Here is a 17,361-nt window from a genome sequence, read left to right on the forward strand (position 1 = left end):
TGCCTCCACCCCTGCTGTGCAAATTTGTTCAATTAGCCACGGCCCCGGGGAGTGTGAGCGCGTAAACTCTCTCACTGACACACACACACAGCCCCCCCCCCCACAATCCAGTGTGAAATGGGGCTCTGCCACAGTGTGAGGATTAAGCGACAATAAAACGCATTTCACGGCTGCAGCGCTTTATAGGACTGGCCTCCATAGAGCATTGGCCAAAGCACAGCAACTACCCCGCCTCTTTAATCTCCACCTTCTCCGCCCAAACACTCCCTCTCTCTCTTTATCACACAACTGAAAAAAATCCACACACTGAGAGAGAGAGAGCTTAAATCAATCAACGCCCTCCACAGCAACTCTGTGGACTGAACGAGACGTTTTCCTAAATGAAGCTGTAAACTTCAGACAACGGCAGCAGAACATTGGTCGCCTGTTTGATGACACACACCCACCATCCTCAAGTTTTCATCATACTGACCGTGGCAAGGAAATGTGGTGCTACATTTTGAAAGAACAATTTATTTTACTTTTTATTTTATTTTATTTTATTTTGAATAGCAAATACTATTATTGTTAATATAAAAGTAATATCCTGGATGAGTGTGGAGCAGAATTTGAGTTTATATCCACGTAAGTAGTTTTATCAAGGCTTTTGCTTGAGAAATGACAACATACTGATCCCTGTGGTGGCGTTGCGAATGCTGCAGAACAACATTTTTACAGCTCTGTTTTTGAAAATTGGCATCAGTACAGTTTTTCTTTGTAAACCATACACTCTCATTTCTCCTGTGTTAAATAATTTCATTAAAACATCCACTGCCTTCTCCCTTTTTCACTCATGAGGTACCTACTCTGCTCGGCTCAGCTCGGCTCAGTTTTTAGAGGCAGTGGTACCTGGTACCAGGTCTTTCTTTGGTACCTACTCAACCGGGGTTCCAAGCAATCTGAGTTGATCTGAAAATGTGACAACAGACTGCATCGACTAGCCAGTAGCGTGACCAAATAAGTCATGAGAGTGTCTCTTTCACAGAAATCAAAACTGCCATTTTTAACAACCGCAGTCCCCGAGTCGGACAAAGAGCCAGAGACCAGGAGCAAAATCACCTTAACGTCCTCCATTGTTGTGTTGTGAGTGTGTTACATACAAATGACATTACAGGACTTTGGCGCTGTTGCTATAATGACTCCAGAGACATTAGGTGGCACTCAATTCTAATGGAAATTGATTGAAGCAGAGTAAAGTGCAGTTGAGCTGAGTAGGTACTGGTGGAAAACAGACATCTCCGTACCTCCACAGGTACGTCATTGGGACCAACTGCATTCCCATTCTTCATCCTCTTCATTTCCTCCTTGCTAATCGTTGCCTTATCCACCCTCTCTCCTGTCTACTTCTTTCACCTCTCTGCTTATCCCACTTTTTCTTGCTAACCTTTTCCTTCGGATACTTTCCTGTGCTTCCTCATTCTACCACCAGACCTCGATGTCTTCTTCTATCAGTCCAGTGCAAACAGCTAACACCTTCTCAACAGTTTCTCTCAGCACTTCAGCTGTACCTTCACAGTCATCTACCGGCTGTTTTCTATCATGTCTCAACTCATTCCTGAACTCTGTGCAACATTCGTCCTTCTTCGACTTGTGCTTTTACCTTCACTCCCTTGCTCTTCTTGATTTCCAGAGTCATCCTACAGTCTACCATCCAACTCTGCCGAGCTACATTCTCCCCAGTCATTAAAGCTAAACTGCAAAATGTAGACATGGCTATGCCCTCTTTTAATTATTTTAGTATTAAAAAATTATTTTAGGTGAAACCAATAATGCAGCTCTGCAAACAAGTGCACTGATTGCAGCAACATATAGTGTAGATGTAGTGTAGGTGGTAGTTAAATGATACAACATAAGCATGCTGTCACATCAATATATGCAAGCTGCAGTTACACAGGTATTAATGGGGAAATATTAACATTTTGTACAATTGCTGCATTTTTGAAAGTACATAAAAATCTGTTTGACTGAAAATAATTTAATTCTAATGTCTATAAAATTGCAACAAAGCTATTGAGAAACGAAGGTGATATTTGAAATGTTTGAACCTTCGCTTCAAACAATAATAAATTAATGAGCCATTAAGTACATTTCTATTGACTATCTAACTGAGTTTGTCATTTCAAAGTTGTTATGTTTGTTTTCTTTGTTCCAACATTTTTAATCCACAAATAACTAAAGTGACTTGGAAAAAAATCTACGATTTTAAAGTCAGGGACAGGAAAGCGACTCCATTACAAGTCCAAAGAAGAATCATTTATTCATGATGCTGAAAGACACACTTATGAAGACCTACCTGTTATTATTTTTCCTTATCACTGAGCTGTATCCTTGTTGCCCTGATTCCTCCTCTGAGGTCAGCATATGATTGCATACGTGTGTGCACGTGTGTGTGAGAGAGAGTGTATGTTGACGTGGACAGTAGTCCTGCAGTACTGGCCAGCACTAAGGCTCTTATATGAAGGATAATCCAGGATAGTCGGGGGGTCTTAACTCACCCCTCCAACACACAGGGTGTCCATGCTAGGATTTGAGGGGGTGGGGTGGCAAGCTGAGGTGTGAAAGAGAGTCCAAAAATCTCAGCACACCAGGGTGTTGCAGTAAAGTTTTGCATTAATATTTGTGACACTGGTCCACAGTGTAAAACCGAGTTTAACATTAAAGACTGTACAACTGTGTGCTGCCTACAGAAAACCACAACCATAATATAACAGAATCATTGTATTTACCAGTGAGAGAAAACAAACAGATGTAAGATGAAAAACTACACAGGGTCTGAATCCTGCTCTTCTGTGTGAGACTTCAATATTTAACTAATGCACAACAACCTTTTTTTCTATCAAACTTAGAAGCCACATTATGTTGATGCAGGCCAAGAACAGTGATAAATCACCTCCCTTACTGGATGGTTCAAGGAAACAAAATCAAAAGAGAAAAGGGGAATGACTTTAGGAAGAAACAAGATGAAGAACCCAAATACCCATCAAATGAAGGTAAACGGGAAATTATAGAGAAGGAAGAATACAGGAAATAAATTGATAGAAAGACAGCTATGAAGGAAATTGCTAGAGCAGAAAGAAAATTGGAGACGAGAATGGTGGCTTCATCCAAAAAGGGGTGGAAATGATGAAGTTGAGAAAAAGGAATGAAAGAAATGTAACTTTATACAAAGTGAAGCAAGAAATGAGTGAAGTGAAGAACAGACGAGTGAAGAAGACAGACAGATGCATGCAAGGAAAACAGCTGCTTGTTGTTAAAGTCTGCAAGTGTGTAGATAAAATATAGTTTTCTGTATCTGTGTTTGTGTACACATGTGTACGACTGATTGGAAAAATCTGGCGAGGTAAATCGGCCTAAACCTATTGCTAATGTCTTGCTGGGGGTGTGGGAGAGATTAATAAGGAGCCGCTCCAAAAGGCTTTAGCAGTCCTGCTAAGATTCTTAACCCGCCTAACCTCCTCTGGCGCCACTGGGAAATGTCCCTGAATGTCGAAGCAAAAACATTCACATGAGTTTCATTTTCCACAGCATGATCAATCACACCTTTTGACTTTGGATTCACATTTTTACCGCTGAGAAGGCTAAACCTGGGAATGCACTTCAGGAGACATTCAAATAATGGCTGAATATTATGATATACTGAATATGTAGAAATTGGTCATTTATTTATGCATAAATAATTTAAAGAATTTGGCCTTGCAATTAAATAACAGTAAATGGCAGCTAAAGAACTGGAATCCTGCATTCTTCTTTATGTGTAATGAGAACAGCATCATTTGGACTTGTCCTTAAATAAGCAAATGTATAAGAAGTGTGACTTTTTAAACCATGACTAAACCTCTTAGCAAGTGTTTATTGAACAAAGGGTCTCACTGTGACACCAGAGACACCAATACATGGGTCCTCCCTCCTGTGGGCCCACCACTTGTAGGAGGGACTCGGTGCTTTGGTTATTCGGGAGTAGAGTGGCTGCTACACGTGTTTTCCCCCAGTTCAGTGTCTGTATGTTTTCCAGGTGGACAAAGAAGTTGAACAGGTCCTGCCTGTTGCTTGCACTTATGGGACAAAATGACAGTTCGGTGTATCCAGTGATGTTTGGGACTTCACTCACCTACTGGGGACTTGTACACTCATATGGGCAAGGAGAGTGTGACCTCAAGGGATGTGACTGGGAGTTACATCCCTTCTCGATCCGAACCCCAGTTGTGTTTTTTGTTGGACTTCTATGATAAGATGCACAGCTTGTAGATAACAAACACCATGCTTGAGCATAAGGATTTCCAAAAGTGTAATGTGGGGCGATCGTGGCTCAAGAGTTGGCCGTTCGTCTTATAATCAGAAGGTTGCCGGTTCGAGCCCTGGCTCAGTCATTCTCGGTCGTTTTGTCCTTGGGCAAGACACTTCACCCGTTGCCTACTGGTGGTGATCAGAGGGCCTGGTGGCGGGCAGACTCAAATAAGTGGTAGAAAATTCAGGTGGTGTCAATTTCTTATTTCTTTTGGTAGATTTCAGTCAGATATTTATGTTTTCACTATAAACTTAAGGCTAGAGCAACATCTGAAGCATTAAAAAATTAGTGGTTCAATTCAATTCAGTTTTATTTAAATAGTGCCAAATGGCAATAACAGTTGCCTCCAGGCACTTCATATTTGACGGTAAAGACTAAAATAATACAGAGAAAAACTCCAACATTCAAACGACCCCCTATGAGCAACAGTGGGAAGCAAAAACTCCCTTTTAACAGGAAGAAACCTCGAGCAGAACCAGGCTGAGGGAGCGGCAGCTGCAATCAGCGAGAGGTGAGGGGAGAGAGACAGCCAGAGATAAATAATGACTAATGGTAAACTGCAGACTGGTGTATAAACACATAGTGGCAAATTAATTCAAGCCTAAACCACGGGTTTAATTTTCAGGCTTTCAGTGCAAGTGTTACTATGTGATTACAGGTACATGATACACGATGCAAGAAATCTTTCAAAACACATGCACTAACACTCATAATGTATAACTTTTAATAATTTATCACTTTTTTAAAAATTTTGTTATCATTTAAAAATTTATTTGCTTAGATGAATTTGTAATAGTTCATCTTACTAATGCTAACCCTTCTCTATATCACTGTAGGCCTGTACAGAATAATATTAACGCCTTAAGGCAACTTGTTTGTGATTTAGCGTTATATACATAAAACTGAACTGAAATGAATTTGTATATGATAAGTATGCACGATGATAATTATAGTGACGATGACTATTTTTTAAATTATTATTTTATCAGCTGCTACAAAATCATTTTCCAAATATGGGATAAATAAAGTCTCATTTGTCATGTTATCTTATTTAGATAATACTGAAAAAAGATTAGTACTAAATATGTCAGATGATGTGGCTGCAAATTTTAAAAATCTGTCAAATATTTGTTTAAAAAAAAATACTGTTATTAACTAAAAAACAGAATTCACAATCCACTGGACATAACATCCAACCACTAAAACAAATGTTTTGGTTCAGAAACGTAAAGTAAATAATCCCAAAATAATCAAGGATGTGCTTTACTAGTTCAACAGCTGTATGGTAAAGCAATACATTTGAAAATTCATGAATAATAACAATAATTATATTTTAACATTAAAAACATGAAACATCTACGTGGCTTTCTCTCGCTCTTTGAATTGCTTTGTGTATTTGTCCCGTTTCACCCTAAGATTCATTAACGTGTCATCTAATCCAGTGTTACGCTGTATTAAACACCTGTCACGGTCAAGTGCAATTTAGTTGTGATGGCAGGCCCTGAGCTCATCTGTGCTGGGTGGAATTGAGACTGAAATCGGGATCATTGCTGATTCCTAACAACGTCTCGCTGTCCTCACCCTCTGATAAGGAGTGATAATCTTTGTTTTTGGCTCTGCCACTGTTTTCTGCCCTATGGCCACACTGGGCTTTGACAAATTAAGGCTGACAACTATAATTATGCCAGCTAACAGTTTATGTCTATATCAACCGTTTTTAGAGAAAAAAAACAATTACACTGAATTTACAGGAGTTTGTGATTCTTTAAAATTTCTGCTGGTGACTTGAATAAAAACAATAACGCAACCTGAAGCATGTAGGCCATAGTCAAGCTGTATTTCAGTATTTATATATACTAACACTTTTTCATTCATTCTTTATCTCTGCACAACATCTATCGTTTCATCTTCTTCCACCCCGTGTGTTTTGTGCCGAGTCATTAAATTAGACCGTTTAACCTTTAAGCATGCCGCGCTCTCTCTCCATGCTAGTGATATAGTAGAGGTTGAGCTGGTGTATGTGTTATGGTTGCCCCCTAATGAGAGATCAAAGCCTTGAGGTCCTGACCCTGAGAGGAAGCGCTGGGAGTGGAGCTTTAAATCTCTGTGCTTCCCCTGCTCCCACTCCTTTGTCCCTGATATACAAATATATGCAGACCTACACATAACAAATGTGAGAAATTATCAGGCTGTGTTGCGTTAGGGGGCAAAAGGTCTGGGGTGTATGCATTCTTAGTAAGTTTGCTAGTTTAGCTCACTTGACTATGGGCAGAAATCGAAAGGGGCGATTCTGAACAATGTGGTTAAAACGCACTCAAATGTATTTAATAAAGATAAAGTGTCACTCAGGCTGCACAGTTGTGCTCTTACATACAGCCACAGCATGAAAGAGGAAGAACTTTAAATTCCTTCCTATACTGTGACAACTGATGAACAGTTTTATTCAGCTGAGTCTGGATGTGTTCTGTGGCAGTGTGGCAAAGAGACATCGAGCCTTCACATATTACAATATCCTCCCTACAGGACGGGGATCAATACGAGCACCAGCACTTAGAGAGCAGACACAGACAGCATATTGTGAAGGGACTGTCAGGATGCTGACAACACCATGGGTAAACACACATAGAACTATTCATGGCTGCATGCATACTTCATCACACGCCCAGTTGTGTATATGAGAATGCATCACTACTCACGCCCGTTGATGTATGCAGTCGCACACACCTTTGACATGTACACACATCAACTGGTTGCAGGCCCCTGGCTTGGGGAGGTGTAATATTTCAGTAATGTGATGGAGTTTGATCCAGGGTGTCCAGTGTCCCATAGAGCTGCTGTTTTATTAGCACAAAGAGCACTCAGGGGCTCTCCAGTTCTCTCTCACGCACACACACATGCACACACTCAGTTTTATACGCACACGTCTGTACAGTCCAGTAACCACATGGACTCTATAGACTACACATGCATAGAGTGTTCAGCTGCAAAATACAAGCAGCAGCTTTCAAGAAGAGGCCCGATGCCTTAGGTATCCATGAAAGCCACATCCTGCCTGAATCATGTCCCAGAGTTAATACATCATCAAACTTCCTTCTTTTAACCAAACACCTGAAGCGAGTGGAAGACCTTGAGGTCACTACAAATCCCATCATGCCATACATTCAGACTGGAAAGCAAAGTTGTTCAATATTGGCATTAGTTAGCATCACTAGACGTTATCTGGTGTCTTCTTAGTAAAGCTGTTAAACCTGTAATGTGACTTCAACATCAGAGCAACATTGTGACATTAGTGGGCCTGGTCATGTACACGCTGCCGATGTGAAAAAGAGGACTTTCACATACAAAACAGGTTTTTTAGAGTGTTTTCTGAACGAAGAGCTACTATTAAAAGTGCAACACAGACGTTATGATGTCACGGGGCTGTATGGTGGGTTAACGGTGTATAGAGCACATGGCTGTCACAACAGACAACGAGATTATGATGCTAAGGTACAAGAAAAGCATAAGACCAGCAACGAGTTAGACCACGGGACTCCTTACAAACCAAAGCAGGGATCCTTTGCATATTGGCAGCATATTTACTAAAATCATTGTATCATCTGGATGCGTCATCAAATTTCATAAAACTGACTAAAACCACACAATGGTGGAAATTCTTCTTTGGAATGATTTTCCATTCTTAATTTAGAGGCCGTGATCAGACCGGCTACCGTCTGGCAATGTCAAAGATTCTGAAGGATGTTGTGATGCGATGCCAACTTATCACAGCTTCATTTTTCTATTTGAGTAAATAGGTTTCAGTTATTGAGAAGAGACTCCTAACTTTAACCTTATTTAGTTGTTTGTCACCATGTTTCATGGCCCTCTTGAACAACTTGAACTAAGCAGTTAGAGCCGGCCTGCTAATATACACGATCAACACTTGAAGGATCCTAGTAATCTTAAATTTAAAAAAAGACTTTACTTGCTTTACTTGAAAAGAGCAGAATGTCCTGAAGAATACTAAAGTTTTCTGTCCTGTGAAAGTTTATTTTAGTATTTCCTGCGAGAAACATATTATACTCATCATTTCAAATATTTCTGGGCTAATTGCTTCTGATTGTCAAATGGCATTGATTATGTGAAGACTGGCCATGTGGGCTAAAAGCATTGATATTGGATCTACTTCTGTTAAGTCTCTACCAATCCCGTGGCTACACCCAGAAATAAAGTCAATGTGAAATTTGAACAACTTCACCTCATATATATTTTTTTCCTTTTTTCCAATATCAATACGAGCTCACTCTGCTCTTTTATAGCAATCACTATCAGGGGAGCATCACTAGCTGCGTTATTGACAGAGAAAGGATGGTCCGGATAATGCATAGACTGTGACTGCAGAGTGGATCGTATTAACACATCTTATTGATGTGGCTTTTAACTGATATCATATTCATACACAACATGATGTGTGGAAATGGTCCATATGAACTGGTGATGTAGCTCAAAGTTTCATCTTGTGATCACATAATAGACTAATGACATTAAGAAATCATCGTATTATGTGAATCATCCTCATAAGACTTGCATTTGCTTTTCAGCGACACCCATGTGAAAGAGGATGTCTAACTGGAAGCTGCCCTTTCCTGGGAAGCAAAACAAACAATTTCTCATTTTACCTGCACTTTTTTAAACACTCAGCGGAGGAATGTCAGCGTCTTAAAGCTCCCTATGTACAGCTCGCTTTATAAGACAACAACAACAAATTAGCTCAGCGGAAATTGCTTCAAGTGCTGCAGATTTTCATCTTGTGATCACGTATGTAGTGAAATTAAAACACAGCATGAGTCATCATAAGACTTGCATTTGCTTTACAGAAACGGGACTATTAACAGCCACGGTGTGCCCATATAAGCAAGAAGCTGTGTTCCTGTCATGGGAAAAAAAAAGGCTTTCGATCAGCATTCAGATTACCCTTGAAGCCTCCCCAAGAGCCCAGCTGATGAAATTAGTTTAGGTGGGTTATCAGCTGCTTATGGTAATCTGCTATATCCTTGATTTTGTGTTTCTCATCTCCGTGTTCGGTGCTGCTGCAATGTTGATGATTGTCTCCATCTGTGTTGCTGAAGCTTCTAACGGTTTGATCCTGCACTGTGATGTTGAATGCTATGTACACGTTAATAAACAAGTACTAAAGTACAGTACAATATTTTCTATTTTTGTCAAGCAGTATTAAAGAGAAAGAAATAAACTCGTCCATCCATTTATTTGCCGGCTGTGGGTAACGAGCTAAGTCTGGTTGACTACTAACCAGACGATTCAACCCTCGACTGCTTCACACTCGGCTAGCTTACATTACCACATTAACATTAACTAACCATTCCTAATATTATTTCTGTTCTGCAAATCATCTTTTTTCCTAAAGGCACCTGAGCAACAACGGTGCTGCGTATCTGGGCCCAGGATACTCGTGCAAAAGACGTTATTAATCACTAGAGTTTAACCTGTGGGTTAAATAAATGTTAAACATAAATAATAAACGTTAGGAGTGATGCGGCTCTATGACCAAAAAACTCAGTTAACTTTCTCATACATCACATTAGAGGCATGTAACATCAGAACTGTAAGAGAAAGGCGAACTCTGGTACAAAGCAGCCGATTGTGAGTGATTTTATCCGATTGAAATTTTCAGTAAATACCAGTATTAGCTCGCGTGTCTCACCAATGCCTGGGCCTTTATGATTTTTTACAGTGGACTCTGTTTGACAATCGGTGCCATCCTGCTATAATCTGCTAGATGTTGAGAAACCCCAGTGATGACATGAGCCACAAACTGGCAGCGATACCCTCTGACAGCAGACGCAGCACAATCCATAACCCTTACCCAAACACCCCCGCCCCGTGCTCCTGATGGATTAGCCCGTGTCTATAGGGTCACACAAGGATGGGCCAGCTCAAAGGAGAGGAGGGTGTTGTGAGGAGAGAGGGGTGTCTGCCCTGTCTCACCTCTACTGGCCTTTGGCGTGGTCTGTGATAGGATTGGGCATATCTAAGCCAGAGGGAGGATAATGAATGAGGGTGTATTATTTGTGAGTGTGTGAGACGGTGCCAGGAACATGTGTTATGAATTTATCAGACTGGGCGCCCGGGCCGTCATCGGGTGGAGAGGGGTCCAATTCCAAATGCACTGGACTGCTAGGATGACTGGCATGTATGACAGCTACCTGACCCTCCCCGCACACATTTCCCTCCACCCTGACAAACAAACGCACACAAGCTTTCCCAGTGCTCGACACTTTAGACTGATTGGGCTAGCAACTGCAACAGCTGGCTGGGGATTAAGGCACGGCCAGATTCAGTGTGTATATATTTCCATGTGTGCGAGTGTATGTGTGTGTTGTTGCAAAGGGACTGGCTGGTCCCTCTGGCACCTGTCGCCTAAACCCAATCCCTGCCCTCCTAAGCCGGGTGGATGAGCGGAGCCCCGTCCTCCTGTGGGACCCTGCACTCCTGCCCCAACGTGCTGATAAGGTCAGCTGGGTAGCAGGGCATGCTGGGGGTAAACAGGGGTGAGAATGAGGGCGGGAGTCAAATTAGGAGGGTTGTCACTCCAAACAGATGTGAGGATATATACCTCGTGTCCGAAACACAACAACACGGTGAAAACAAGCTTAAACGAGCGTTAAATTACAACAAACATGTAAACGATACACGAGTGACCTCAATGCCACCACTGCGAGCACCCACTAGGGAGAACATTATGGGGTCAACACAGCTTATGCGGATCAGTGTGCTATTAATGGGACTTATAACACATGAGGGTGAAAGGGTCTGACAATTTTACCCCTGTATCTGCAAAACAGCGTGAACACATATAGTGAAATATTGGCAGGAGAGCACACATGCTGACCCTTTCATAGCCAATTCTGATGAGAGAAGATAGCACTGAGCTCTCAGCGCCCTGCCTACGACTCGTGTGATGGCTCTATTTCCACAGCTGCTCAGAACATCTTCATCTGTTGCTGTTTGTTAAGAAAGTCCTTAATACTCACTAGATGATAGCACGACAGTTTTCCAGGAATTTTACGTTGAAAAACTGAAACACTTCAAGATCAACACACTTGTTTGGTACTTGTTGTTTGCATTGTTTTGGTTAGTTTGGAGGCTTACAGCTCGCAGAGAGTCAAGAAGCAAGAGCGTGAAGCGCATGTGAACGTGAGAGCCAGCACAGACCAAAGAGCAAAGTCAGCTTTAGCGAGCCATAGAAGTGTTTGCTTACAAATAAACAAAAAACAAAAAATAGACACAAATGTGACAAAAATCTGCGTCTTCCGGCTGACAAACTTTTCAGGTTTATTCACATCAAATCACCGCAACAGTAACCACAAGGCATATTATACTGTAAGCTTAACAAGTCCAGTTAGACCAGTCAGGAGTGGTCAGCTGGGGGATTCGCAGCATCTCTACAAATCTTTGCTGCAACGATGAAGCAGGGAGAAGCATGACCCCTCTATGCAACAAGTGCAGAAACACACAGACAAACAAACACAAATCATATTTTATTATTGTTGATCTACCCTGTTAAAAACACAAGGGCTGAAATATTAATTTTAAGAAATAAAACTTTTTGAGATGCAGTTGCATTAAAGAGAGAAGAGAAAACAACATTTTTACAGTCAAAACGTTCAAATCATAATTAATGCAAGAATTTTACCAGCTGTGACATCACTGGATAGGCTGTATTTTAAAGTCAGACATGAATTTTTCTATTGTACATTATATGAGTTCTAAATGTGCCCTGCAAGGACTGCTCTATTATTTAGACTTGATTACGTGTTGTATGGCAACCACAGTCACAGGGACATGTTTATTACATGATCCTACTTTTAAGATTTAGAAGTTTTCTAACTATCTCCTTCACATACTGTTGGTGGTTAGCTGAGTAGCCTCCCATGACATGTTTATTACAGGCTTTGTGTCTGTGTGGCATGGCAGTGATGTGTAGAGCCCGTTAAGTGAATGACAGAAGTCATACGCTTTCAGTTTCATCAATTTTATGACAAGATTATGAGCACATAATGCCAAAATTCAGCACATTCCTTCTGCTATTTATCTGAAAACCACCCCTCACTTTGAGATATGAAAACAAGCATTTTTATGATTTCTGATCCATTACATATGATGTAATCAATGCCCTGCAAACGAGCAAGTAAAGAAAGCACCCTGTGATGCCTGTCACACAAGTTTTAATGTCATTTCTGAAGATGTGCTTAACTTTTACGAAAACACAGCGAGGGAAAGTAACATTTACTTCCTGTCATTTTGCCACATCTTTCAGACAAGTTCAATTCATTAACATAATTTAAGTTAATTAATTAAAGATTTAGATTTTAGATATTATACTAAAAGTTTATAAAATGAAAACATAATTCAAAATTCACGACTAAAACCGATGAATAGACTAATTGTATGGATTTGATGTACAACGCTGTGTGAGACTTGCAGATATTTCTTAGTATGGATTGTTTTGGGATTATTGCAGATTACAAAACAACACTGCGTGAAATCTATTTTTAAACCAGGTGCAGTTGGAGTGTTTGTGCCCTGCATGTGCAGCCCAGCGATTTTTTAGTCGTGCCTTCTTGTTCTGTTTGACTATTGGCTGGTTTAATCAACCGTGCATGAATAGGTGTGTGCGCCTGTTTGTGTGTGAGAAGTCGGGTCTTTTTTGGCCCTCAGCAGATCGGTGTGATAGAAAGCAGATCCAGGCTCTGCTTCTTTTCACCCGGCGCTCACAATAACCTCAAACCAGAAACACACACGTGCACACACACACACACACTTGCAGGTAAGCAAGATTAAACAAAGCAACACAAACGCATGGAGTCAAAGTACTGCGCCGTGGACACACTGCTACTGCTTTGTCGAGCACATAGTGACAGGCCCCAGTCTTACTGACACACGCACACACACCAGTGTCTCCAGCCCTGTCAGGCTCTTTGACCGTGGCAAGATTGCATTACACCTCAGAGGAGGAAACTTTTAACACAACGTCTGGCTGTGGCGTCCAGAGGAATAGTCATTAAGTGAAAAAGGATAACTGAGGAAAGATAAAACATTCCCACATCTGACACGCTCACACGCAAACGCAGGGAGTTTTATAAGATGGGCAGAAGTGCTAGGTGAAGCTGTAAAAGCAAAAACAGGGGCTGTTTCCAAAGGAGGGGTTGCTCTGAACACACTGGTACAATAATATCACAGCACGGCTATAAATGTCACAAGTTCAATCTTCAGAGTGACTGTAATATTAGCTGCAGTGATTCGCAGACAGGGAGGGGAATCTCTGCCAAATGTCAGAGTGAGGCCACGAATCAACAATCAGACTTGGATACAATGTTCCTGCTACAGGTGAGGATGCAGCTGTTTTCTAAACCTCTCTGTTACCTTAATTAATTATGACCTCACATTTTTGCTCACGTGCAGAAAAATCCCCTTAAAAATACAAACTAAATTAGCGTAACCCTTCCTTTTTAGCCTCGAAGGTTAATAATAAATGAATGCGGAGCATTGTGCCAAAGGGTTTTGAAACGCTTGGCTAATAATTTTTCTTTGGTAAGATGAAAGGATGTTTTTCTACTCGGTGACTCGGGGCACCGCCCAATAAACATCGGTAGATGTAATGGTTTCACCAGCAAAGGCAGCCAGAGAGAATGTGATGAATTTTCCTTATCGGAACTTCAAAGTCCAACATTTTCCATCATTTGAGGAAGAGTGTGAGAGAAAAGCAGAAAGGCTTTCTGGCAAAGTGTTACTGCGATGCCTCCACTTGATATGAACACACACGTCTGACTCATTCTGCTGGCCCTGAGAGTTCACCACTTGAAGGAAATGATTTACTCGTCCAAATCCTCCCTCTTGTTTGATCCCAGGGAGCTGGAGCAGAGGTGGGGGAGACGCTAGTTTACCAAAGTGTGTTTTTGCCATCCTTTCCCTCCCTCTTCTTCTACTTTTCTAGCTCCTCTGCTTAGGTCGGCCATTTTGTAATTTACTGCAGTCATAAGGCCCGTCGTCGGCTACGAACGGCGCGGGATTATGTGAAACGCTGTCTGGCGGCATATTTCACAAAGGAGATCAAACAGAGAGCTAAGTGATTTCTTTTTTTAAGGGCAATAAGTTACAGAGTTCCTTCTCGCAGCCTCGAAGGGGATGACTTTGCAAGATCTTCAACTGAAGTATTCATTGCACTTCACAGAATTTCGAAGAAGAAAAGGCTCAGTAGCTCTGGATGTTATCCACAAACTAGAGCCAAATTCTTTGCATGCAAAGTGCACAAAACATACCAGACTTAATACTTCTCAGAAAAAAAAGCAGACGTTTCCACCTCATCTGTCAAAAAGGCAATCTCGCCTCCAATCGGGAGATCTGTAGCTTGCTAAATCCGCACAGAGGAGAGGTGGGCAGCAGTCCAGTTAGAGAAAGAGAGACCGACAGAAGATTAGCTGCTGATCGTTCATCATACCGAAAAAAGGAGACTGTCTCGACAAAAACAAAACTAAATGAGAAGACGGACACAGCTTGTGGCACAATGTTTGCATTGAAGCAAAGCTGTCAAAGGGGGCGGGACAAAAGCATCAGTGACAGCTTCAGATATTTTCACTAGAAGGATTTCACTCACCAGAGTCGTGAATTTAAGACTCCTGATGGTTGCACTTTACGTCAATCCAGTAAACTAAACAAAAGTTAGCAAACGTGGCAAAAAAACACTCTGCTTAGACAGAAGTGGATAAAAAACCAGAGACTGATTGACGGACACGTTTTTAAACTGGACTGCAGTTTATGTAGGACTGCACAGTCTGGTACTGTGGGCAACACAGCACGAGTTAGTGCGATTCCCAGTTAAAGTGGTAGTGAAGACGGTGTTGGTGTCAAGGTTTGCAAATATGTATTAGTTGCGTATATTTGGCAGAAAGAGACAAAAAAAATATTTCAAACAGCATTAAATAAAATAACTCCAAACAACCATATGCACAAAAGAACTCCCTACTGTGGCTATGACAATATTCCAGTGTGGACCGATGTGGACAGATCCACTTTGCCATCTGGCACGCGCGCACGCTCTCACGCACACACACCTGGGGGCAGCCAACACTCGTGCTCGTGAAAAACAAATACAGATGGAAATGCGTGGCAACACACACAGAATCAAAGCGCCCGGTTGTGCACCTACACACACAAACAGCACCGAACGTGTGATGAGAAACTCCAGTAGCAGTTTGGCTGTGCCGGTGTCAGCGCTGTGCAAACAGAGGCCGGTTGTTGACGCGCCAGATATATGGGTGTTATTCTTCCTCTGTGTACGTGTACGTGTGTGCGAGTGTGCGTGGATCGCTGCTGGGACTCCCCTTGGCTAAACCGAGCCTCCCACACCTTCTCTTCCTCAGAACCCCGTCACTCTCTCTCTCTGTGGATGGATTGATGAGGAGCCCCACTTCCCTCATCCTCCCTGAGTTTCTCACGGAATAGAGGGAGAAGAGGAAGATTGAAGAAAGCTGAGCCTATTGGCCATCACTCATTCCTATTCACCTTGGGAGTGTGAAAACCCCCCCGAAATACTGGCAGTGACGAATGGAGCAATAAAGCTATATGCGCCTAGAAGAACACGCAACGCTGCTCATGTTGTGGGAATGTGCACGAATGACATCACCAGCACAGGGATTTAAATACTGTACCTGCCGACTTACATCTGTGCTTTGCACACTCAGTTTGACCAAAGCTGCCAGTAGAAACTGTCTATTGTTTTTATACACTTTAGTAAATATTACTAACAGCAGGGGTGTAGCCATCATTGAGGACACGGGGAAGGCGGGCGTTCCCAGCGCTCCAGTGATTGAAACTCTGCTTACGTTAAGGCGAATAACTGAACAGCATTTTATTGATTTCATAGTAAAATATTACGAAACTGAGCATATATGTACAAAATGAGGCTAAGAAACAACATAATACTTATTGTCTTCTTGCTCACTGCCTCAGCAATGCAGAGATAAAGAAATGTGGACCCTGGTCTGTGCAACTCTGAGAAGTTAATACAGGAAATTTCTTTCTGAAACGTGAAGTGTCAGGTAATAACGCAGCAAGAGGTCGTCTAAACCATAAACATAAAGGCTTTAAGCATTATTTGATAATAGTGGCATTGGCGTGATGGCTTTATTGTCTGACACTTTTATTTACACTGGGGCACCAAGGGGTCACCATTAAAAGCACAATTAAAGGGCAGCCTCACGACCTCTCCGTTTCAAAGGGATTTCACAGAGACCTCGCCGTCAGTTTCATTTGGTAATCTCATAAAATGAAAGAACACTGACCTGTTAGAATCCATCCCACGTCATCAGCAGGACCACATGGAAAAGAGAAAAGAGAACAGTTAGGAGGCAAAACAATGCAGACATGCATTCATCTGTACACGAGCACGGGTTATGTCACAGATCACAGGCTAATTAGTTCTTCACTCCAGGTGGTGACAGTCCTGCTCTGCGGGGAGCCACAGCAGCCAGTGTGTGTGTTTGTGTCAAGTGTCAAAGAACTTCTTAGCACCTCATCACCTTTGACCTCCTGGGGCTTGTTACACGATGAATAACATTAACACTAGATTGCGAGTACACACAGAGACACACCCAAACACGAGGGTAAAGTATCCCCAGCCTTTAATAGTAGTCGACTGATTTTACAAGTCGTTGTCATCGCTCGTGGCAACTTTACGAGTTGTTGGAGTTTTTTGTTGGTAGTTGTGACTTGAAGTCAGCTGTTACTCATTGAATTTACCCATTAATAAATATGACCCCTCTGTAATGGACTGGCAACTTGTCTGGGATACCTCTTGCCTAATGTCAGCTGGGCTAGGCTCCAGCTCCCTGTGGCTAAATTAGGATGATGGACAGAAGCACAGATTACCAAAAACAAAGTAACAAAATCATGTTACAACAGAGATGTTGCTTAAATAATATGGCCAATGGTTACAGTGTATGAAAGTATCCAGAAACCAGAAAGAAATTTGAAGCGAG

General features: G+C 41.8%; 1 protein-coding gene across 5 annotated transcripts in view; it reads right to left on the bottom strand.

Annotated features, from left to right (window-relative positions):
* Window positions 1-17,361, bottom strand: part of bcas3 (BCAS3 microtubule associated cell migration factor) — a 322,176-nt gene that overhangs the window by 56,718 nt on the left and 248,097 nt on the right. The window contains exon 24 of one of the 5 annotated variants that reach the window (XM_042224207.1): window positions 119-16,665. The exons of the other annotated variants lie outside the window; for them this stretch is intronic. Within the exon in view, the coding sequence (XP_042080141.1) occupies window positions 16,643-16,665 (23 nt within the window). The 3' untranslated portion in view covers window positions 119-16,642. Of the gene's footprint in view, window positions 1-118; window positions 16,666-17,361 lie in introns of those variants that run through there. 5 annotated transcript variants of the gene reach the window in all.

This window comes from Haplochromis burtoni, unplaced genomic scaffold (assembly GCF_018398535.1).
Source record: "Haplochromis burtoni strain Fernald_Lab_line unplaced genomic scaffold, NCSU_Asbu1 Contig_132, whole genome shotgun sequence".
NCBI lineage: Eukaryota > Metazoa > Chordata > Actinopteri > Cichliformes > Cichlidae > Haplochromis > Haplochromis burtoni.